We start from the raw sequence: 25,980 nt of genomic DNA, 5'->3' as shown, positions 1-25,980 counted from the left end.
AATACTCTCTCAGGTGCAATAAGGTTTGAATAATTGCTTCCTGGCTTGTTGATCCTTCATGTTGGCTCCATCATTGATTTTTTCCCCCATAGCACTACTCAGCAGCATCTGCTCTTCCCCTTCCTGTATGCATGTTCCTCCCATATCATATCTTCATAGAGTTCAAGACCAGAAAGGACCAATGTGATCATCTTTTAGTCTGACTTCCTGTATAACACAGGTCACAGAACGTTCCCAAAATAATTCCTAGAGCAGATCTTTCAGAAAAATATCCAAATTTGATTTAAAAATTGCCAGTGATGGAAAATCCAACATGATCTTTGCTAAATTGTTCCAATGGTTAATTACCCTCACTGTTAAATTCAGACTGGAAATAAGGTGAAATTTTTATCTAGCTTCAACTTCTAGCCATTGGATCATGTTATACCTTTGTCTGCTACATTGAAGAGCCCTGTATTATAACATTTCTGTTCCCCAGGTACAGTAGAACCTTAGAGTTATGAACACCTTGGGAATGGAGGTTGTTCATAACTCGGAAATGTCTGTGACTGAACAAAGCATTATGGTTCTTTCAAAAGTTTAAAACTGAACATTGATTTAATACAGCTTTGAAAGTTTAGTAGGGAAGAAAAATGCTGCTTTTAACCATCTTAATTTAAATGAAACAAGCACAGAAACAGTTTCCTTACCTTGTCAAATCTTTTTTGTTAAACTTTCCCTTTATTTTTTTAGTAGTTTATGTTTAACACAGTATGGTACTGTATTTTTTTTTTTTTTGGTCTCTGCTGCTGCCTGATTGTGTACGTCTGGTTCCAACTGAGGTGTGTGGTTGACCAGTCAGTTCGTAACTCTGGTGTTCATATGCAGCCCATGTGACCTCCTCAGGGCCATACAGGTTATATATACGTTGTGTGGATGTGGCCCACATAACACACAGAGCGCTGCATATGCTGCCCACAATGGTAAATAGGTTGAGAACCACTGACCTAAACAGTTGAAGATTCTTGAGTTGTTGACTGTAAAGCATATTTCCCAATCCTTTAATCATTCTCATGACCTTTCTCTGAACCCTCTCAAATATATCAACATCCTTCCTGAATTCCCCCATAATTTTTCCAACCCAAGAATTACACGATTGTGCTCATGCATGAGAGCCAGAAAGTGAAAGTGATTAAAAATAAATGTGAAACTGACCAGTGCATTTTGCTTACACAAGCTTTGTGAACTGCAAAAATTAACAAAAGCCAAACATAATGAAGGTGAATTAGGTTTAAAAAGTTATTTCAGTTTCAATAATCAAACAGTGATCACCATTAAGAAGTCAACATTTGCACAGTTACCAGACACTGGTATCTGAGAAGCCATAGTTATTGCTTATGCTTAGAAAGGGACAATGATTCCTAAGCTTCTTTAGCACAAAACACATTATAAAATGGATATTGTCTCATGAGTACTTCCCAGCATTCACTATCACTCAGGCCACCTGCCTTCCCATTCACAATTGGGCAGGTTCTCTCTGTCACAGTTCAGGGCAACTGCATCTACATTCCTCCATCCTGGTCCACCAACAGCACTTACTGCAGGTTCCCTGCTCCTCAGCCATCACCTCTCTTGGGCAGAGACCTGCATCTCTTTCCCTCATGACCAGGGTTTTCACCAGCTGCACTGTCTCCTGCCCACTCTGTGTTATCTATAAAAGAAAAGGAGTACTTGTGGCACCTTAGAGACTAAACAATTTATTTGAGCATAAGCTTTCGTGAGCTACAGCTCACTTCATCGGATGCATACTGTGGAAAACACAGAAGATGTTTTTATACACACAGACCATGAAAAAATGGGTGTTCATCACTACAAAAGGTTTTCTCTCCCCCCACCCCACTCTCCTGCTGGTAACAGCTTATCTAAAGTGATCACTCTCCTTACAATGTGTATGATAATCAAGGTGGGCCATTTCCAGCACAAATCCAGGTTTTCTCCGCACCCCCAAACCCACTCTCCTGTTGGTAATAGCTTATCTAAAGAGATCACTCTCCTTACAATGTGTATGATAATCAACACATTGTAAGGAGATTGATCACTTTAGATAAGCTATTACCAATGGGGGGGGGGGGGGGGGGAAGAAAACCTGGATTTGTGCTGGAAATGGCCCACCTTGATTATCATACACATTGTAAGGAGAGTGATCACTTTAGATAAGCTATTACCAGCAGGAGAGTGGGGTGGGGGGGGAGAGAAAACCTTTTGTAGTGATAAACACCCATTTTTTCATGGTCTGTGTGTATAAAAACATCTTCTGTATTTTCCACAGTATGCATCCGATGAAGTGAGCTGTAGCTCATGAAAGCTTATGCTCAGATAAATTGGTTAGTCTCTAAGGTGCCACAAGTACTCCTTTTCTTTAATCTGAAACCTGTGTTATCTATAGTAAGCCAGTCTGCCTAAAAGGCCAGCATTGCACTTTGCTTTCTCTCCAGAGGCTATTAACAGCGTAATGTCCTGCCGTTATAAATTACCATACGGCTCTTTTTAAGCAATTACATTTATTCTTAATGTGTAAGTACTACAGAGCAACATATTAAAAACAATAAAACACACATGCGAAACACATGTTAAAAAGCTTACCAGAGTCACCCCCAACTCCAACATTGCGCTCTGATAGCTGTCAGTCCTTCCAATCCTTCTGCAAGGACTGGGCTCCCTGCCTTGGGCAGAACGAAAGCCCTGAGTCAGTTTAAACTCAGGCTATTTATCCAAAAGTCCTTTCTTTGTCCGTTGGTCTCTGGAGAATCCAGTTTGATTTAATACATACAAGCATCTCCAGAAGCTGATACCTCTATGTGGGGTGACGGGAAAGCAGTTACAACCTGCCTGATTTACCTCAGTCACCACCTGGTGTTTTTAGTTCCTGGAAGAGCTGTGGTAGCCCTCCGCCATCGCATAGAACAAGATCATACATAAACCATTCATTTAAAACAATGGACCCCATTGCAGTATCTGTCACATCTCCCCCCTAGAAAGGTTACATACACTCCCAACCCACAATAATACATACACTTAATACAATACAGTCTTTCAAGAATATTGCAGGAAATTTCCATATCTGTCACAACCTCTTCCCATGTCTGATTATATAACATCACCTTGGCAAATACTGAAAAATGCTTATATGATAAAGTTATATTAGGAAACTAATGTATTTTTAGCATCTTTTACTGCTATTTATAAGCCAGAGATAATGAGGAGCAGCCAGAACCATTTGACCAACCAGCTCTCCACACACCACAAACAAATGCTCCCTGGGCCATAATTTGAAAACCTCTGGAATGGGTGCAGTACCTTAGATACTCCTGGGTAGCAAGTGTGGGCAAATGTTAAATGATTGCAGTCTTACTTCTTGTCCTGTGCTCAGTGGTTAAGGAGAAAAATTTATCACTTTCCTCTTTATAACTACCTTTTACATACTTGAAGACTGTTGTCATGTCCCCCCTCAGTCTTCTCTTCTCCAGACTAAACACACCCAATTTTTTTCATACTTTCTTAGTAGGTCATGTATTCTAGACCTTTAATCATTTTTGTTACTCTCTTCTAGATTTTCTCCAATTTGTCCACATCTTTCCCAAAGTGTGGTGCCCAGAACTGGACACAATATTCCAGTTGAGGACTTACCAGTGCTGAGTAGAGTGGAAGAATTACTTCATGTCTTGCTTACAACACTCCCGCTAATACATCCCAGGATGATGTTTGCCTTTTTTTGCAACAGTATTGCATTGTTGATTCATATTTAGTTGGTGATCCACTGTCTCCTAGATTCTTTTCTGTAGTACTCCTTCCTAGACAGTTGTTTCCTATTTTGTATTTATGTAATAGATTATTAATGTGAAGACCTACAGAGCAGTTGCTAAATTTTCACAGGAGGTTGGAAGTCAACTTCATTTTGTATTCTGTCTGATGGTCATGGTTTTTCTATCATGTGATATTTCATCTCTGTACATCATTGGTGAGACCATTTCTAGAATACTGTGTCCATTTCTGATGTCCACACTGTGAAAGGACGTTGAAAAACTAGAAAGGATTCAGAAAAAAAAGGTACAAGAATGATCTGAAGTCTGGAAAGTTTGACTTACAGAGGAAGACTAAAGAAGTTCAGTTTATTTATTTTATCCAAGGTTTAGAGGTGATTTGATTATGGTATAAAAGGAGAAGATTTCTGATAGTGGAGGACTCTTTAAATTGGCAGACAAAATCATAAGATCCTATGCCAAGCAGTTGAAGGTCGACAAATTCAGAGTAGAAAAAGGGCTCTCGATTTTTAACAGTGACAGTGATTAACCATTGGGACAATTTACCTACCAATGTGATAGATTTGTTATCCCTTCAAGCCATTGGATGTGTTTCTAAAAGAGAGATTGTAGCTCACCGAGAAGTTATGTCTTGATTAAAGGATTGGTGGAATTCTCTGGTTTGCCTTATAGAGGAGAAAAGGAGTACTTGTGGCACCTTGGAGACTAACCAATTTATTTGAGCTCACTTCATCAGATGAAGTGAGCTGTAGCTCACGAAAGCTTATGCTCAGATAAATTGGTTAGTCTCTAAGGTGCCACAAGTCCTCCTTTTCTTTTTGCGAATACAAACTAACACGGCTGCTACTCTGAAACCTTATAGAGGAGGTTAGACTAGAGGATCATAATGGTCCCCTCTGGCATGAAAAATCTATGCATCTAAGTGCTTTAGGGCCACATGCTGTTTTCACCCACTAGTTCCTGCTTCTCCTGGGTAGGCTGCATCAGCTGAGACACTGCATGCTCTTGGGAGGGAGTTGCTGAGATTTTCCAATACGACAGCACAAATACACGTTTATGGTCCTTAATGTCTACACTCCTGAGTGTCTCTTTAGGAAATTCCTTATGATAGGCTTTTATTGTGTGTGGGTGGTGACAGGCGGCCAGCAGCCTCCAGCACTTCGTGCACCACGACTGAACGGGTATCGACCGCTCGGCGAAGGCACAGGGCGCGTGCGAGCGCGGGCGGCTACCCCGCAGACCCGGCACCGTATGACCCCGCCGCGCCCGGAACGGCGGCCGAGGAACGGCTCGCACCGCGGCCCCGCACCGCGCGGAACAGGCGCTGCAGGGGGCGGCGGCCCCGCACCTGTTGCTCGGCTCACGGTGGCCGGGGCTTTGCGGGGCCGCCGCCCTGCCCCGCCACACGCGGCAGCCGGGCGGCGGCGGGGGGGGGGCGCATTCCTGCGCCTCTGCGAAGACTGGAGCGCGGGGGGCGGGCGCGGCCCCTTTAAGCCGGCGGGGCGCACTCACCTTGCCCCCCCCTTGAGGTGCCAGCCCCGAGCCGAGCTGACTCCTGATTGGGCGGCCGCCGGGCCCGGTCACGTGGCGGCTGCGAGCGTCTCCACAGCCTCCAGGCCGCCATCTTGGCTGGAAAGTTTGGAATTTCCAGCGGGGCGAGGCGGCGGTGGGAGGGAGCGCGCGCGAGAGCAGCCCCCGCCGCGCCGCCCTGAGGGAGTCTCGGGCCCGCTTCGCCCCGCGGGGCCTCCCAGCGGGTAGCCGCCGCCGCAGCTCCGAGCGGGCTGCCCCGTCCCGGCTGCGCTCCGGAGCCCCGGGGTCTGGTCTCGTCCCGCCCGCCCGCCCGCGAGTGCGGGGAAAGGCTCCGGCGGGACCGGGCGGCTCCGGCGGCCGGTCCTTGCCCCGCGCCAAGTCGGGGAGGGCGGCGGCCGCGCGCGCTCTGCCCGAGCCGAGCGGCCGGGGTCCGGCCGTGCCTCGCTCCCGGGCGTCCCTTCGGCTTCGGCGGCGGCCGGGGAGCACCATGCCCGTCCGGAAGCAAGGTGAGGCCCCGCTGCCCCCGCGCGGCGGAGCTGCCCCCCGCGAACTTTCTCTCGGCGCCGCCGCGCGAGTCCCCGCGCTCGGGGCGCCCGAGCCGCTGTTGCGCCCGCCGCCCCTGTAGGCGGCTGTGCCGCTCTTCGTTTCCCCGCTCACGCGAGCGTTGGCTGAGCGCGCCAGGGGTTCCGCTTCCAGCCGTTTTCTTTCCCGTAACACAGAGCCTGCCCTGTGTTTGTCCTGGGGAGATGCGTGTCCGCCAAGCGGAAATCTGCACCCCCCTTCGTGCCGCTAAAGTGTGAAGCTGTGCAGCTTGCTCCTGAAACCCTGGGACCCGCTGAGCCAGCTAAGGAGTAGGCAGCTGGATAGTTCTATCAGATGTGCACGTGGGCAACGTAATCCTTTCATAAAAAAAACCTGCTTTAGAAAAATCTTCTGCCTTGTTGGAAAAAACACATTTACTTGTGCAATTTATAAACCGGTAATAAAGAACTTCTGACGAACTTGGCAGTTATTTAAGTTGGGTTAATTGAGGGTGTGATATAAAGAACTGCTGTATGGACTAAAGTTGGTGCAGTTCTGATCGTTTTCCCCTTATGTTATGGTGGTGTTTAGTTTTAATTTTTTGTTTTATTTTTTTTGCAGATACCCAGCGAGCTCTGCGCCTCCTGGAGGAATACCGCTCCAAATTGAGCCAAAGTGAGGACAGACAGCTGAGAAACTCCATAGAGCGTGTCATTAATATCTTCCAGAGCAACCTTTTCCAGGCTTTGATAGGTAGATGTCAAAACTTTTTCATACACTCATTCCAGTTTTTGCTCACAGCCTTAGATATACGTAATGGTAGGATGGACAGCTTATAAAAGGGTATTATACTTTGTGTGACTCTTGATGTAACAGATTTAAATATAAAAGATTTAAATTACCAAGGTTCTGTTGTAGAAACGTAGGGGCAATCAGAATAAGCAGAACTGTGTTTTCAGCGTTTTCTTTAAAAGCATGCATGTACTTGTTTTTTCCCCTGCTCCTTTTCCTCTGACAAACCCTAGTCTTGCTTTGAGTTTGTCACATTAAAGAAAAGCTCGCGACAATGACCTCATCTTCATTGCTTACTTCCATTTCAGAAGCTCTCTACAAACACAAGTTTACATTTCTGAATCAGAACAGTTCAGACCTTTTTCTTGTACTTCTCTTAGACTGCACCCAACTGACTGGCAATCTTGTGGTGAAAGGCTAAGCCAAGCTTTGAGGGACACATGTACCAGGGTTAATTTGTGGGTCAAACTTCTGAAGCTTTACACCTAAGGCATTTGGGGTTATGCACTAAGTAGTGCTTCCCCCCTTTTGCACTTCTTTTCTGTAGTATTTTAGTTGGAAGACTTCGTATTGGCTAGTAGACTTACAATTCTTTTTCCCACTGGAAGTCCCTAAAATAGAATTCTACCTTTTGATCCCTCTCTCCAGCAAACAAGAAATTGTTTTTTCTAACTGCTCTCACTCAGAGATGTAATGACTTTCCCTCAGGCCAAAGCAGCTGAATCTGGCTCAAAACCATTCAATGCCACTCCTTGCAACTGATCAGAGATTCACAGCAGTATAGGACAACACAGTTGATTGCTGTCTGCTTTGGTTCTTAAGACCTAAACCAGGGGTGGCCAGCTTGATCCTGAGAAGGAGCTAGTATTTACCAGTGTATATTGCCAGAGAGCCACAGTAATACATCAGCAGCCCCTCATCAGCTCCCCCTGCCCTGCTCCCAGCGCCTCCTGCTCCCTCCTGATCAGCTTGTTTCGTGGTGTGCAGGAGGCTCTGGGGGGAGAGGGGGAGGAGTGAGGGCATGGCAGGCTCAGGGGAGGAAGCAGGAAGGGGTGGAGTGGGGGCAGGACCTGTGGCAGAGCCAGGGGTTGAGCAGTGAGCACCCCCGGGCACCTTGGAAAGTTGGCGCCTGTAGTTCCAGCCCCAGAGTCTAAGGAGCCGCACATTAACCTCTGAAGAGCAGCATGAGGCTCCGGAGCCACAGGTTGGCCACTTCTGACCTAAACTCTGGTCTCTTGCATGGCAGTTGTTGGCCTTTGATACTGTAGCTTGTGAACCATGGTGCTTTTTTTCATTTATGCTCTCACACTATCGACATGTTAAGTAGGAAAGCAGTCTTATCAGCTTTGTTGTAACTTGTAAAACTTTAATCTGGATCTGATGTTACATTATATAAAGGAGAAGTAACATGCACTGTCTTCTATTTGCAAGGGGAGGAAGCAAGGATGTGTTGCTGCAAGTGGCACTAACCAGACAGCGTGTAGCATTTATAGTAAGGTGTCTGTCAATGTTGCTTTTATGAATCACTTTGCAGGGCTTTATAGCTAGTCCTGTTCAGATCAAATTTGGTGAAACTGCTTGGTGCACAAGTTAGAGAGACAAAGTGGGTGAGGTAATATCTTTTATTGGACCAACTTTGTCTGTTGGTGAGAGAGACAACCTGGGTCTGACACGGCTATAACTACACTGCATACAACATGGTGCACAGATTGTCAGCTCAAATGTATCAGTGATTCAGATAATTGCATAGAGAATACACTTACAAAGTTTGCGGACGATACCAAGCTGGGAGGGGTGCAAGTGCTTTGGAGGATAGGATTAAAATTCAAAATGATCTGGACAAACTGGAGAAATGGTCTGAAATAAATAGGATGAAATTCAATAAGAACAAATGCAAAGTACTCCATTTAGGAAGGAACAATCAGTTGCACACATACAAATGGGAAATGACTGTTTAGGAAGGAGTACTGGGGAAAGGGGTCTGGGGGTCATAGTAGGCCATAAGCTAAATATGAGTCAACAGTGTAACACTGTTGCAAAAAAACTAAAAGCGAACATCATTCTGGGGTGTATTAGCAGGAGTGTTGTAAGCAAGACATGAGAAGTAATTCTTCCGCTCTATTCCGTGCTGATTAGGCCTCAGCTGGAGTATTGTGTCCAGTTCTGGGCTCCACATTTCAGAAAAGATGTGGACAAATTGGAGAAAGGCCAGAGGAGTAACAAAAATGATTAAAGGTCTCGAAAACATGACCTATGAGGGAAGATAGAAAAAATTGGGTTTGTTTAGTCTGGAAAAGAGAAGACTGAGAGGGGACATGATTACAGTTTTCAAGTACATAAAAGGATTTTACAAGGAGGAGGGAGAAAAATTGTTGTTGTTAAGCTCTGAGGATAGGACAAGAAGCAATGGGGTTAAATTGCAGCAAGGGAGGTTTACATTGGACATTAGAAAAAACTTGCTAACTGTTAGGGTGATTAAGCACTGGAATAAATTGGCTGGGAATGGTGAACCGTGGCCACTGGGGGCTGCGGGCGGCCTTGCCTGCGGACAATCAATGTAAACACTGTCTCGCGGCCCGCCAGCGGATTACCCTGACAGGCCGCAGGTTGCCCACCACTGGTCTAGATAATACTTAGTCCTGCCATGAGTGCAGGGTACCGGACTAGATGACCTCTCGAGGTCCCTTCCAGTTCTATGATATCTGTTTTTCTCATTCATTAAAAATATTTCAATGTAGTGTCTTTGGAATGATGATTCTGTATAGTTCTAGCATTCCTCCTTTCTCCACTACTGTAAAAGTAATTGAGTTAATAGGCTCACCCCACATCCCTTTGTGTGAAGGCATTGTAGCACATACAGTGGTTCAGGAACTGCCTGTTCCACAACAGGTGAGAGAGAAATAGTTTGTCATTCTTCACTTGGCATTTCATTGTTTTTATGGGATGCAATCCAGATCCACAGATGAGGAAATTCATGCCTCTAAGAATGTTCTATGAATTTTAATGCAGTCTCATTTTTAAATGTTTTTTTAATTTAGCAAACAAACTTTAGCCATTTTGATTGTAAAGATAAAGATTGCTGTCTGTGGCGGTGGAATGGACCTTCAGTTTTTCCTTTCTGGAGAGTTTTTATTGTAAATTTTCTCATGCAGATTGATCCTGCAGTACATTAATACCTCTAAGGCTATGTCTACACTACCACTTACGTTGGTATAACTTCTGTCACTCAGGGGTGTGAATGAGCCATCCCCCTGAATTTGGAGATGTCTTTAGCCATTGTGAAGATTCCAAAAGGCAGACTGCATATGGAATCCGGTGAAAACTGTATTTCCAGGAGTGAATGTTTTACTGAAGACTTCCAGATTAAACAGTGAGGTAGTTAAGCACATGTTTATCTCCAGTTTAGAGAGTTCTGTGAAATGCTTTTAGTTAGACTTGCTTTAATTGCCATTTCCCAGAAATCAATCCAGTTAGACCTACCTTTCCGCAGTGGATTCTGATAACATTAAATTAATACAAATATAGTGACCTTAATGTCAGTTTGAAAATGAATGGTGTAGTTTAAATTGACATTCATAACGGATTAGCTTTTCTCAATATAAGTAACTTCTCTTAGTTTGTGTTTTCCTAGTTGTATTTAGAATAGCCTTTTTTAGCTACTCTGAGTAGTTCTGTTGTCGCGGTTCAGTTTATTAAGTGATAGAGGGAGAAGGGATAGGATTTGTTAACCTTAGTTTGATTAAAAATTTGATGTCCATCTGATCTTAATCAGATGGAAGGCTAGAGGGAAGAATTTGTGTATATTTACATAACTGGTCTGATGCTATCAGGAAAAAGAGAGAATGATTTCTGCTTATAAACTGAGAGAAAATCATTTTTTTTATAACCAAAACCTGTTTGTTTTGTTTAATGGCATTTCTGCTTTAGCAAGACTACTTAATGGAAATGGTCTTCTGAAAATGCTACTCGTTTATAACTGTAGGAGACAGTTTTCTATTTACGGAATTGTCCATTCTCCTGCGAGTGGATTCCAGAAGTGCTCCTTTCCTTTTTCATCAGCACAGATGTAAAGCAAAGTGGAACTTGAGTGCTCTTTCTATACCATGGCAGTAGAGAGCTGGCTCTGTTGCCTCTTCTTTTTTTTTTTTTTTTTTGCATCAGTTTTGTTCTCTGACTCCAAGCAAAGTAATACAGCAATTTTAAGTCATTTTGTAGCTAAGAACGTGTAGACTGAGTTAAATATATTTTCTTTTTAATTCTTCACCTTCAGAGAAAACATTTTTAGTTGTTGAAAGTTCAGCTACTACATCTGCATCTGGAATCCACATAGGTGGGCCCTTATGCCCAGGCAGAAGCCCACCAACTTCACTTGGACTTGGCATGGGCATAAGGCAGTGTTTTTCAAACCTTGGGTCATGACCCACTACTGGGTTGCAGCAAGTAAGGCGCTGGGTTGTCTTGCTCTGTTCAGCACCGCCGACTGGGACATTAAAAGTCCCGTTGGTGGTGCTGCCCAGCTAAGGCAGGCTAGTGTCTACCGTTTCCGACACCGTGCTGTGCCCTGGAAGCGGCCAGCAGTGGGTCCAGCTTCTTGGCAGGGGTGCCACGGATCGCCGCGCGCTGCCAACACCCCGAGCACTGGCTCTGCACTCCTATTGGCCGGCGCCTGTGGGTGAGAGTGGCACGGAGCCACTTGCTTGCCTCCACCAAGGAGCCAGACCTGCTGCTGGCCACTTCCAGGGAGCGGTGTGGTCCGCGGTGCACCCCGATTGCACCGCTGACCGGGAGCCACTGGAGGTAAGTCCATGCCCCAATCCCCTGCCCCAGCCCTGAGCTACCCCAAACCTGGAACCCCTTCCTGCACCTCAAACCCCTCATCCCTGGCCCCACCCCAGAGACTGCACCCCCAGCCCAGAGCGCTGACCCCCTCCCATACTCCAACCCTCTGCCCCAGCCCTGAGGGCCCCCCCCCCAACCCAGAGACCCTCCTGCATCCCAAACCTCCCTCATCCCCAGCCCAGAGCCCTGCCCCTCTCCCGCACCCCGGCCCCAGCCCTGAGCACCCCCCAAACCTGGAGCCCCTCCTGCACCCGAATCTCTCAGCCCCAGCCCAGAGTCCTGACCCCCTTCCATACCCCAAGCCCCTACCCCAGCTCAGAGCCCCCTCCCACACCCTGAACCCCTATTCCCAGCCCTACCCCACAGCCCTCACCCCTGCACCCCAACCCTCTGTCCCAGCCCTGAGGGCCCCCCCCCCCAAACCCCTCATCCCCAGATCCGTTGGGTTGCGGGCATCAACAATTTTCTTCAACTTGGTCCCCAGAAAAAAAGTTTGAAAACTACTGGCATAAGATATGCCTTGTGGATGCTGCTTTTGCAGGATCAGGACCTAATTTATTCTACACTGTGTTAGTATACTGACTAGATGACTGAAAAAATAACTCCAGGGCGTGCCTGCTATTCTAAGTCCATTATAAATCTCAAATCTATAGCTGAAATAACAGTAAGGTTGGTGTAACCCTGGGTGGAATGATTTTAAAATCAAGCTAATGTAAATCATCAGTTTTAATCAGCAAGCAGGAAACCTTGGTATAAACGATGTTAAACTTGGTTTGCATTTGTACTTTTTAGTCATTTTCTTCAGGAAAGGGTCATTCTGTTAGTTGGTATAATCATTAAAACATGTTGATTTACAACCAAATATAGCTTTAACGCTAAAGTTAGCACATCTTTTTGCTAACCAGGAGGATACACGACACGTGTATGCATATATTTAAATAATTTTACAGTTGAACATCCATTTATTTAGATTCTTACTTTTTATCTTTGTAAGTCATTCACTGAGTATTATGCCATTCACTAACATTCATACATTGTATGCAAAGAGAACGTGTTTATAATACAATAGGAAAGGGATAGTTATATACCATAAGTGCACATTAACAAAGCCATGATATTTGCTATGCACTCATATACAAGTCATTATGTGTGTATATATAATACTAAAAGCATATCACAGGCATCTAAAACTTGTCCACTGAATGTTTCCACTGAAATTTCATGTCCAAAGAAACCTGTAATGACAAAGCACTTTTCGGTGGTGAGCCTTACACAGAAAAGATGACAGACATTAGGTTACCAAACTTACATTAAAAAAACACAAGGAAATGCAGAGTTTAGGGTTAAATGTGAATCTGAACTCCCTCCATTTTATCTAGGTATTGCATGTGTTTCGGAAACAAGCTGCATCACCCTTGGCATAATAATCTATTCAGTAGCTACGCCCATCAGTGCGGTCCCTAAGAACATAATGTAAGAACGGCCATACTGGGTCAGACCAATGGTCCATCTAATCCAGTATCCTGCCTTCCGACAATGGCTGGTACCAAATACTTCAGAGGGAGTGAACATAGCAGGACAATTATCAAGTCCATCCACTGTTGTCTAGTTCTAGCTTCTGGCAGTCAGAGGCTTATGGACATGTAGCGCCTGGGGTTGCATATCTGATATAATAGATGATATGTCCAGAAGACCAACTTCTCTCTGACCTTCCCTGATTTATTGTGTCCACATAAGGGTGGATTAAAAATCTGATTTTAAAGAATATCAATTTTTTCTAATTTAAATAAAAATCCAATTTAAACTATTTTTATTTTAAAAATAAACCTGTTCAATTAAATTTGAAGTTATGAAAACCCATGTTAAGGGCTAAACTTAGTATAATTTATTAAAATCATTTAAATAAATAAAAATATATGGTGCATCAGTGAGCCCTCAAATTTTAATGAGTTAAAGGGATGCTGCTTTTTTATTATATACACAACTAGGAGGGAACTTCTGAGGTCAACTCAAGTGTTATAAGTGTCTCAATATTATGAACTGCAAAGTATCAATATTCTTTTCAGTCTTTACAATGGTACAAAGGTAGATACTTACATTTTTCCAAATGTAAATATCAGTTTCTGTTGCACAGAAATGCTTTTGCCTTAATTACTTTTGGTTTTGGTTTAATAGGTGCAGAGAGAATATTTTCTTCATTTGGACTAGTACATTCAAAGTTGAGAAACCAAGTGGGAGTTGAAAAAGCAGGAAATCTTGTTTTCCTCTTCCAATCGAGGAATAAAACACAGGTGGGAGAGAACAAGATCTATGAGTTCTAATATATTGAAGGACATGGGGCCAGATTTTCAAAGGTATTTATTTTGGTGCCTAAAGATGCATGCAGATGCCTACTGGGATTTTCAGAAGCACCTAGGCAGGTTAGGTGCCTAACAGCCATTGAAATCGTTAAGTGTTAAGTTCCTAACCTGCTTTTAGGCACTTTTAAAAATAGTAGTAGGCACTTATCGGCATCTTTGGACACCTAAATACTTTTGAAAAACTGACCCAATGTGTCCAGAAACAGTCAGTTCACTAGCTGCAGTTAATACTTTGTTTAATAAATAGTTTTAAAAGCAAAATTGTTTTGATATTGTTTTTTCTTGTTACCAGCACATTTAAGGTACTTTTATTTAACTAACAAAAACAATTTTAAAATGCTGTTTTTGTACATTAACTGATTTCCAGTTTCCATCCAAATTCAGCTAGATAAATCCAGATTAAAAATCTTCATCTCCCGCCAGCAAAGCTACCCGCCCTTCGTTGGAGGTGGTTTATTTTGTCGGAGCAGGGGGATCCCTGCAGCTCTGAGCCCCCATGGGTGGTGGGGGCCCCAGAGCTCCCAGTCACCCCAGAGCTGCCCAGCTCCTTCCCATTTTATCATGGATATTTTTAGTAAGTCACGGACAGGTCACGGGCAATAAAGAAAAATTCACGGAAGCCCTTGACCTGTCCCTTACTTTTATTAAAAATATCCATGATAAAATCTTAGCCTTACATATTGTCAATTAAAAACATATATGCATAAGTGTGCACAGCAGTATTAGTTAGTTTCGAGAAATAAAATTTATAAAAAGAGGTATGATATGCTGTAACTGAAGAGGTTACATGAAGCAACAGCAATTCCATTTTGCAATGCTAACATTGACACTTTTTACACAGAGGACCATAGCAAAGACAGGGGTGGTGGTGGGGAAAGGATGGGAATATATAGCTTTGTTGGGGAATTAGCTTTGAAAAAGATATTCCAGAGAGTTTAATTTCATGCACCTGCCTTCCCTTTTTATCCACTTATCGTGTTGATAACATTCCCTGAGTCACCTGCATTAAATAGATATTTTAAACTGGATGTAGGAGGTAGGGTAAGCACAAAGGATAGATTAGTGCAGGAGCAGTAGAGAGCTGAAATTTCTTCAGAACTTTTGACTGAATACCTTTGTAGGTTTTGGGAATTTTTCTACTATTCTGAGAGCCAATGTGATTCTGCTTATACTTCGTCTGCTAGTTCTTCATTATCCTGAGCAGCTGAGAGCTTGGCAAATGCCACGCATGTCTTGAATTGCCTGCCCTGCTCTGAAATAACACACTGACCCTTTGGTCTTTATGAAGCAGTGATCAGTCTCAAGAAAAGTCATGAGTGCACATTACCTGCTCTCTGCTTTTTTCAGTGCAGTGAAAAGACACACACAGAAAGCAAGACATTTAACGTGGAATGAATATTCCTTTTTTAAACATATCATGGGTATGAGGAATGCAAGAAAATTGTGAAATAATTCATTTACTAACACAGGAAAAATACTTGGCCCCCTTATGTGAACAATTTTGAAAATATGCAGGAATTGTAGGAAGTTCTCTCTCTCCCGCCCCCCCGAATATATTTTTAAAACCATTTAAATTTTGGTACAGTAATTGATGTAAATGTTAGGAGGGTGGCTTGCTAACTTTAATTTCTCACTATGTGTGTAGAAGCACAAGATGGGGTACTAGAGTTGGTGTCTGTTCTGTACCACCAAATCACGCTACGGAATAGGATCACTGGTTCCTTCTGGTTCCTTAAGCACCTACTTACAATGTGGAGGAAAAAAAAGCTGCATTATAATGGAGGACTTCAGTCTGAATGACACACGCTGGTAGTCACATGCTATCAGTACTAAAACATCCTTGAAATGTGTATATTATAGATGACTATTTTCTAACTTAGAAAATGTTGCATCCAACATGGTAGAGATTTCGTTTTGGCAGATGAGAGGAATTGATCACAGAACTAAAAATTGACGATAGTGTACCTACAAGTGATCATGACTTGATCACATTTGTTATGTGCAAACACAAAGTCCAAACCTTATATATGTATAGACACGCGCTTTGTTGTCTAAAAGGGCTAATTCCACAAAGCTGAAAACAATTATGAGCCAAATCTGCTGGAAGAAAGAATTTAATCAGAAAAATGTGAATGATTCTTGGTAAGTGCTTAATAACTCTTTACTTGATGCCCAAAAATCCACAATCAAGAAATCAACCTAGCTTAGGGAGGAAGTAATGTCGGCTATAAATATGTATTTTAAAAAAAGTGGAAGAAAAGGGAAGTTGATAGTAACAAATATAAATCAGAAGTTAGGAATTGTATACCAACTGATAAGGGGAAAAAAGCATACAAGTAGAAATCTGTAGCCAGCAGAGTAAAGGATAAAAAGGATTTTTTAAAAGCATATTAGGAACAAAAAAGAATCATAACAATGGTATTTGTCCATGCCTAGATGGAAATGGTAGAATTGTCAATAGTAAAGCAGAAAAAGCAGAGGTGTTTAGTAAGTATTTCTGTTCTGTGTTTGGTGGAAAAAAGATGTCACATGATGAAAGACTTTCCATTCCAGTTGTAAATAAGGAAGATTTTAAACACTTTTTAACCAGCAGGTCTCAATAACTTGCACTAAAGAGTTTTAAACGAGCTGAGCCATTGACATTGATTTTTTTTGGTAACACTGAAGTTTCGAAAGACTGGAAGAAAGCTGATGATGTGCCAATATTTAAAAAGAGTAAATGGGATGACCCAAGTAATTATAGACCTGTCAGCCTGACATTGATCCCGGACAGACGAATGGAAGGACTGGTATGACAGTTGATTAATAAACAATTAAAGGAGGGTAATATAATTAATGCCAGTCAGCATGGGTTTATGGAAAATAGATCCTGTCAATTTTGATACCTTTTAAAATGAGATTAAAAGTTTAGCTGATAAAGGTAATAGTGTTGATGTGACGGACTTCTACAAGGCATTTGACTTCATGATACATGACATTTTGATTAAAAAAAACCCAGAATAAAACAAAATCAAAATGACTTCCATTAAATGGATTTAAACTGGCTAATTAACAGGTCTCAAAAGAATTTGGTCCAGTAAAAGATATTATCTCACCTACCTTGTCTCAAGTCTCATTGTAATTGTAAACAGGGGATCATCATTGAATAGGTGTGTTTCTAGATGGGGTCCCACAGGGACTAGTTCTTGGCCCTATGCTATTTTATTAATGACTAGGAAGAGAACATAAAATCATCACTGATAACATTTGCCCACAACTCAAAGATTTGGGAAGTGATTAAATAAAGAAGAGGACAGATCACAGATAAAGGATGATCTGGATTGCTTGGTAAACTGTTCTCAAGCAAACATTATGCCTCTTAATATGGCTAAAATGTACGTGTATACATCTAGGAACAAAGAATGTAGGCCATACTTACAGGATGGGGGGCTCTATCCTTGGAAGCAGTGGACCCCTCTATCTGGGGGTCATAGTGGATCACAAGCTAAATATGAGTCAACAGTGTAATGCTGTTGCAAAAAAAGCAAACATAATTCTGGGATGTATTAGCAGGAGTATTGTAAGCAAGACACGAGAAGTAATTCTTCTGCTCTACTCTGCTCTGTTTAGGCCTCAACTGGAGTAGTGTGTCCAGTTCTGGGCGCCACATTTCAGGAAAGATGTGGACAAATTGGAGAAAGGCCAGAGAGGAGCAACAACAATGATTAAAGGTCTAGAAAACATGATCTATGAGGGAAGATTGAAAAAATTTGGTTTGTTTAGTCTGGAGAAGAGAAGACTGAGAGGGGACATGATTACAGTTTTCAAGTACATAAAAGGTTTTTACAAGGAGGAGGGAGAAAAAATGTTGTTCTTAACCTCTGAGGATAGGACAAGAAGCAATGGGTTTAAATTGCAGCAAGGGTGGTTTAGGTTGGATATTAGGAAAAACTTCCTAACTGTCAGGGTGAATAAGCACTGGAATAAATTGCCTAGGGAGGTTGTAGAATCTCCATTATTGGGGATTTTTAAGAGCAGGTTGGACAAACACCTCTAGATAATACTTAGTCCTGCCTTGAGTGCAGGGGACTCTCGAGGCCCCTTCCAGTTCTATGATTCTATGACTCCAAAAAAGCCTTGGGGGTTGTGGTGTTTGATCAGCTGAACGTGAGGTCCTGGTGTGATTCTGTGGCCAAAAGGGCTTAATGTGATCCTTGGATATATCATCAGAAGAATCTCAACTAGGAGCAGGGAAGTTATAACCCCTGTATTTGGCAGTGATGCGACCACTAGTGGAATACTGTTGGTGTCAACAATTAAAGTAGTATGTTGATAAATTGGAGACGGGTTGGAGAAGAGCAGAGAGAATGATTAAAAGGTTGGAACACGTGCCTTATAGTGAAAGACTTGAGGCTCAATCTGCTTAGTTTAATAAAGAGAAGGCTAAAGGGTGACTTGATTAGTTTACTTACGTGGGGAACAAATATTTGATAACGGGCTCCTCAATCTAGCAAACACAGATCCAGTTGTTGGAAGTTGAAGCTAGGCAAATTCAATCTGAAAATAAGGTGTAAATTTTTAACATGGAGTATAACCACTGGAACAACTCACCATGTGTTGTGGAGCATTCTCAATCTCCGGTAATATTAAAATCAAGTTTGGATTTTTTTTTTTTCTAAAAGATGGGCTCTAGTTCAAACAGGAACTACTTTAGGGTAGGTCTATAGCCTGTGTTAGACAGGAGGTCAGATTAGATGATTGCAGTGGTCTCTTCTGGCCTTGGAATCTATGAATCGATGAACTCCTGTTTTACAAGCTAATGGGGGATTGTGGAATTCATAAAATGAAGAAGTTCATAAAATTTAACACCTACCGTAGATACAGCATGTAAGTTGTAGAATGGTGCACTGCATTGCTTTAAAGCACTGAAGGCACTGGAATGTGAAGGGATATCAATTCTTCATTGACATTGCTTATGTAATTCCACCCCCCCCGCCCCCTCATCAGGGAAAAATGGTTTGAATAAATGTTCATAAGATTGTTGTTAGTAAATAGTCGAGTTTCTGCTGTAGTTCGTTCCGTTGTATCCATTTGTCATTATTGTCCATAGTTAGGTGGGTTACTACATAACTGGACACTTTCTTTGCTACCATTTTCCTCCGTCATCTGGTTATGCAGTTTTTCTTCATGTATATTTTAATGAAAATGCATGTTCTGATAATTGGGGAAATACTTTTCTCACTGTCCCTTGTGTGCCATCTCAAACTAACCTGCGGCAGTGCATTATTCAATCAGTTATAGATTAATTACTCCTGGGGGCATTCTGTGCCAAAAAATTAAAAATTGTGTGCCAAAACAGTTAAAAATTCTGCAAATTTTATTTGTTAAAATAGCACTACATAATCACGCCCGTTTCAATTATTTTGTTAATTTATTTCAAAATACCTGCCTTAAGTATGTCTGTAACAATGAAGACAGATACACACACAAATTCCCCCAGGAGCAGAGTTAAAGAAATCCCTATGACAACCCTGTTCCTATTTCTCTGGCCCCTTCCCCTCCCGCCCCTGAGAGTCCAGCCCGGGGGGCCAGACACAACCCTTCCGCCATGAACCCACCTGTGGGGGGACCTCCCAACCATTACACCCAACCATTACACCCAAAACCCCTCCTTCCCAGAGCCCAACTGCGGGGGACCCCCAGCCCAGATACCCACACGCCCTCTTCCTCTGCAGAACCCAGCTGCGAAGTCCCCCCTTGTCCAGACACTTGTCCCCAGAGCCCAGGGATCCAGAGGGAGAAACAGCCTGATGTTTGGTCCCAGGCTTGCACAGAGTTTCTTTTTGCCACCTTCTCCTTCCCTCAGGGCATTTTGGGAACTGCAGCTGTCAGGAACCTTCTAGCTCCCTTTCCTTTCCCCCAGCATTGTCTTGTATGTGCAAGCTGGGCTCTGCTGAGTCCAGTGGCTCCTACTGGCAACTAGTAGCACTGCAGCCCATTTCTGTGGGGGAAAGGAAATTCTGCACACACAACGTTAATTTCTGCAAAATTCTGCATTGCACAGTGGTGCAGAATTCCCTGAGGAGTAATTAATTTGTGAAGTGTAAAGCCACAAGGTACTATTTAATCATCTAGTCCAGAGGTGGGTAAAGTACAGCGTGGCCCGCGGGACTGGCCTGTCTGGCTGTTGAGCTCCCGGCCGGTGAGGCTAGCATCTGGCCCCTCCCCTGCTGTCCCCCCTCCGCCGCAGCCACGCCGCCGCACGGGCAGCGTGGCTGGCTTCGGTGGGGCTGCGAGCTCCTGCTGCTTGGAGCTGCATGGTAAGGGGGCAGGGAGCAGAGGGGGTTGGATAGGTGTGGGAGTCCCAGGGGGTCTGTCAGGGGGCGGGGGTATGTTTAGGGGGCGGGGTGGTCAGGGGATAGGGAACAGGGGCGGTTGGATAGGGGGCAGGGTCCTGGAAGGCCTGTCAGGGGGCAGGGGTGTGGATAGGGGTTGGGGGCAGTCAGGGGACAGGGAGAAGGGGCAGTTGGATAGGGAGTTGGGTCCCGGGGGGGGGCGGGGCGGGGTCCTGCGGGAGAGGGTGGTCAGGGGACAAGAAGCAGGGGAGGTTGGATGGGTCGGGAGTTCGGAGGGGGGCAGTCAGGGTGCAGGAAGTGGGAGGGAGTGGATGGGGGCAGGGGCCAGGCTGTTTGGGGAGGCACAGCCTTCCCTATCCGGCCCTCCATACAGTTTTGCATCCTGATGTGGCCCTCGGGCCAAAAAGTTTGCCCACCCCTGATCTAGTCTGATCTCCTGTGTTTCACAGATGATTTAAATTTCATCCAGTTACTCTTGTTTTGAGCCCAGTAACTTGTGTTAGGCTAAAGGATATCTTCCAGAAAGGTATCCAGTGTTTCAGTTACCTTCCTTGATAATTTCTTCCACTGGTTAATCACCCTCACTGTTAAAAATGTGTGCTTATTTCTGTTTGTTTATAAACCCTAATGTCTGGATTCAGCACACCATCTTGTTGTCCTTGTGTCCCTTGCTGAATTCTGTCTGCTTTTTTTAATATGGAGTCACCAATGACTATTGCTTGCCACCTTAGGATGGTTGAAAACCCTTTTTTGTAGTTTCTTGCTTCATATCACAAGGATGCGTATCAATATGTCCCCTGTAACTTTGTTTTTTGTTCCTTCAGTGATGGGCTCATCACTGATGGCTAGCTGAATGTTTGATAATTCAGTACTTCTAGCTGGGTTGAATGGCTTCTGGTTCTCTTTCCCCTCTTGATCAAATTACCTGTCAGCTGCTTCAGTTTCTATGCAGTGTAGTTGTAGCCGTGTCGGTCCCAAGTTATTAGAGAGACCAGTGGTCCAATAAAAGATATTACCTCATCAACCTTATCTCTTCAGTTTCTACTGCCTCTCCAGTTCCTTTATCATTGATCTTCTCCTTGTGGTGTCTGTAGCACCGATTTTCTGAATCTGTTCTAGTATTGCCACCACCTTACACATCTTGCACCAGAAATCTCTTGACATCTGACAGAAAGAAAGATAGCAAACCCAAGGCATTTCACAGAAGTTCTTTTGTTGTTCGTATCCACTACCTGTGGTAGAGCCATACTTGAACACAAGGAATCACAGTTCCTCCTGAAAACACCCTCTGAAAGTCCCCTGTTTGTTACCCCATTCTGGTCAAGGGTTTGCTTGGCTACTGATTTGTATACCAAGTGATGCTGCTTTTGCTCTATTTCCTTGCTGTCAGGGAGGGATTAACCATTCAGAGGTCAAATGCTGGGTCTGATCAGAGACCCAACGGTGCCAGCCATGTAATCTTCACAGACACAAACAGACCTGTCTCACCTGGTGTGACCTTTACGGAGACAAATAACAAACAGACCAAACATATAACTCACCAACTATCTGTAGCTGCAGTCAGAGGATCTGCAGCTACTCCCTCTGAAACGCTCCTGTTTGCTTGTATCCTGCCACAAAACATATTTGAGATACTTGGATTTTTTTTCCTAAACCCCAGTTTATTTGGCACAAGAGTCGTTGTCTTTTAGCGTGTCCCTTTCTTGAAACTGGCTTGTTTAGCCTTAATTTTTTCTTTACCATTGGTCTAGTCTTCTGTTAATCTCAAAAGGCAAATATGCTTTTGTAATGACTTTAATTTTTCAGACCCTATCAATTTTCTGTTCCAAACATCTCCAGTACAAGTGATTTTTTACAAGGTTTGTCTTTAAAATAAACTCACCCTTTGAAGGTGAGCGTGTGGATCCCACTGCAGGCGACCTTCCTTCAGTTCTTTCATACTCAGTGGATGTCTGATCTGCTGCTCATATTGAACTTCAAAATTATCCTGTTTTGAACTATTTTGTGAAGGTGTCTGTCTCCACCTCCTTGTTTATTTCTTTACTTTTGGATGTTTCCAAACAAAAGACCCGACTTGTATGCCCCCCCCGCATAGCGGGGCTAGGCACTCTGTACCTATTGACATGACAGACTCCAAATCGTGAAGGTTTAAACCCTCCCCAACCTGTGGTGTACTTACTGGTTGAAAGGCATAATTGATGCCTATTCTGTTTGTGGGCAAGTCACATTCCCAGTAAGTGCAATGTGCAAATCTTTCTCCAGGTCTCTGAAGTCAAGGGATGTGAAGTTGAAACGCATCACTTCCAAACTGGAAAAAATCATCTTCAGCGAATGCTCCCTTGAATAGACACCACACCCTGGGGTCGAGCAGTGACTAGAAAGTCGGAAAGAAAATGCTCTCAAAACTGATACTGGAAATGGTGATTCTGACCAACTCTGCACTAGGCTCATTGGCCCTGGCCATGACCTTGACACTGTTGTTGATCACCTTACTGGCTCTGGGGCTGACTGACATGCCAGTGTCTTCAGTACCAGCACCCCCAGCGCTAACAACTCGATTATTGGAACCAGCACCAGTGCCCTAATATAAGGGTGAGATTGAAAGGTACGGTTGAGTGGAGCCTAGACATGTCTCCAAACATTTGGGAATGCCCTATCCAATGAACATGATAGCACTCCTTCAGAGATAGGGAGCCTAAGTCCTCTGCCTAGGTGGGAGTGGTGCTCAGCAAATTGGCACCAACAAAGGCTGCTGAACTGTGCCAATTACAGGCCTGAGATGCACCCTTGGAGAGCCACCTAGATCCCCTCCAGGGAAACCTTTGGATTGGGGGCGATGTCCAGCGCTGTACCTGGGCCCAGAATGTTACCATAGAGCACCACTGTTCAAAGAGTATTACTCTGTCATTGTCACCAGATCACACTTTCTCTCTTATGTCAAGCAGGGATGCCTCTCCTCTACCATACAAGAATGAACCTAGACCTGTCACTAGGCATCCCTCTGACAGGGTGCAAGCCCAGCAGAGGTGTGAATGGCAATGTAGCTGGTCTAGTGCCCAATTACCTTGTAACCCAGGCCATTATGACCCTTCTGGGGTCCACTATCCCATGTGTTCTGTAGTAGGTCTCCTTCCTGCAGTTCCAAGAAGAGATCAGGCTCTCTGGTAGATCTCTGCCGACACCCTCAACAACTGAGCCTGACATCAGCATGCAAGAGCTGGCAGTAGCAAAAAAAACTGCATCCTCCGTCACACCAGCTTCTGCCCTGATAGTGGAGAATCCTACATATTATGGGATCTCCTGGCTTTCGTTGGTGGGACCCTGGATATAGAAATGAATGTCATAATGTAGAGATCCCAATTAACTCTTTGATATCCTAAGCACATCAGCCCAAGGTTGGATCGTTCTTTCCCTTTAAGGAGTGTATGATAATACTCCTAAAGAGTCTTTGGTAAAGCTGGCCGCCATGCAGCCTGGGTCCACATGGGTGGAAAAATACTATCAAGTACCTCTGAAAAACTTTGAATGCTTTCATTTCCACCCAAATGCATGATCTTTAGTACTCATAGCAGTTCAGGAGAACCTGAAATCAACAAAAGTCATGCCCAAGGGATCTCAAGAAATTACACCTTTTGGATGCAAAACTTAATCATCTGTTTCACTGCAACTTCGGGTGGCAAGATATCATGCATTGTTTAGGCTATACTTAGCAATGTGGTAAAGGGTGTGACTCCCTTTTTGTCAAGAGTACCATAAGACACAAAGGGAGATCATCAAAGAAGGCAAAATGGCTGCCAGAATAACTTTTCAAGTAGCCATGGATGTTTCTGACACAGTTGCAACGTTGATGGTCACAGCAGTGACTAGGACACAGAGGTTCGAGATAACATTTTGGACCTTCCATTTGAGGTGATAGAGCTCTTCAGTACAAGGACTGAGGAAGCACTCCTCTTCTTAAAAGACGATTGCCCTGAAGTCACTGGGGATTTATACACCAACCACCTTTAGGAAGCTTTATAAATATCAGACACAAGAAACACAACAGGCTCACCTTTACTCTCCGGGCACATAACTAGAATATCCATGGTGGAAGCAGTCATGATACACACCAAAGAAAGATACACAACAAAGAAATCCTTATTGAGCAGTGTGTCCATTTGCCTTAGGTGCTGCTTTTCTTCAACTGTTCATCTCCCCCCCCATCCCCCCCCAAAAAAGAGTTGGGACACTGTCACTGAAAAAAGTGCACCTTAAATTGTATGCTAGTTATTGTCTTGATACATGGTGAAATTTTTAAAAATGTCCAGGTACAAAATATGCAACTAGATGAACTCAGGCATTAATTTCATACAGAATCTGGGCGTATACATGGGCACGTGTCCAAAATCCATCTGAAATCACAGATATGTAACTTCTTTCAGCCTTCAAGTGCATTGAATCAGAGAAGGTGTTAAATGTAATATTTAATTTGTTTTTATTCTCCGTAGTAAAACCTAAATTGGAACAAAGAAATCTAGAACTCTTACCTAACTTTTTAAAAAAAACTATAATTCACAGCCAATTATTCTGCTGTGTTTTAGGCAAATGTGTGACAGTCTAGATCCATCCTCTTTGGAACCCCCTTTCAGGTAGTTGAAAGCAGCTATCAAATCCCCCCTCATTCTTCTCTTCCGCAGACTAAACAATCCCAGTTCCCTCAGTCTCTCCTCATAAGTCATGTGTTCCAGTCCCCTAATCATTTTTGTTGCCCTCCACTGGACGTTTTCCAATTTTTCCACATCCTTCTTGTAGTGTGGGGCCCAAAACTGGACACAGTACTCCGGATGAGGCCTCACCAACGTCGAATAGAGGGGAATGATCACGTCCCGTGATCTGTTGGCAATGCCCCTACTTATACATCCCAAAATGTCATTGGCCTTCTTGGCAATAAGGGCACACTATTGACTCATACCTAGCTTCTTGTCCCCTCTAACCCCTAGGTCCTTTTCCGCAGAACTGCTGCCTAGCCATTCGGTCCCTAGTCTGTAGCGGTGTATGGGATTCTTCCGTCCTAAGTGCAGGACTCTGCACTTGTCCTTGTTGAACCTCATCAGATTTCTTTTGGCCCAGTCCTCTAATTTGTCTAGGTCCCTCTGTATCCTATGCCTACCCTCCAGGGTATCTATCTCTCCTCCCAGTTTAATGTCATCTGCAAACGTGCTGAGGGTGCAATCCACGCCATCCTCCAGATCATTAATGAAGATATTGAACAAAACCGGTCCGAGGACTGACCCCGGGGCACTCCACTTGATACCGGCTGCCAACTAGACATGGAGCCGTTGATCACTACCCGTTGAGCCCGACAGTCTAGCCAGCTTTCTATCCACCTTATCGTCCATTCATCCAGCCCATACTTCTTTAACTTGCTGGCAAGAATACTGTGGGAGACTGTGTCAAAACCTTTGCTAAAGTCAAGGAATAACACATCCACTGCTTTCCCCTCATCCACAGAGAGCCAGTTATCTCGTCATAGAAGGCAATTCAATTAGTCAGGCATGACTTGCCCTTGGTGAATCCATGCTGACTGTTCTTGATCACTTTCCTCTCCTCTAAGTGCTTCAGAATTGATTCCTTGAGGACCTGCTCGACGATTTAATGCCAGTAAATTAAGCAAACAGTTCTTCTTGAAGCTAAAACAAGTTACAAAACACTGCTATAGCTCCAGAATTTATCCCAAAGCCTGGATTCTGACACCATAAAAACACATTTAGGAAATTAAAAATATATATAATTCTGAAAACATTTGCAGAATTTGAGTTTTCT

General features: G+C 43.7%; 1 protein-coding gene across 24 annotated transcripts in view; it reads left to right on the top strand.

The window, feature by feature from the left end:
• Positions 1-5,802: 5,802 nt before the first annotated feature.
• The window catches only part of DLG1 (discs large MAGUK scaffold protein 1), a 428,909-nt gene continuing 408,731 nt past the window's right edge, over positions 5,803-25,980 (top strand). For all 24 annotated transcript variants that reach the window (XM_074963286.1, XM_074963276.1, XM_074963269.1 and 21 more), the window contains exons 1-2: positions 5,803-5,836; positions 6,474-6,605. In XM_074963286.1, coding sequence (XP_074819387.1) covers positions 5,818-5,836; positions 6,474-6,605 — 151 coding nt within the window. In that variant the 5' untranslated portion in view covers positions 5,803-5,817. The remainder of the gene's footprint in view (positions 5,837-6,473; positions 6,606-25,980) is intronic.

The sequence above is a fragment of the Natator depressus genome, chromosome 9, assembly GCF_965152275.1.
Source record: "Natator depressus isolate rNatDep1 chromosome 9, rNatDep2.hap1, whole genome shotgun sequence".
Lineage (NCBI taxonomy): Eukaryota > Metazoa > Chordata > Testudines > Cheloniidae > Natator > Natator depressus.
Note: the sequence above shows the minus strand (reverse complement) of the source record. Positions and strands in the feature narration are given on the sequence as shown.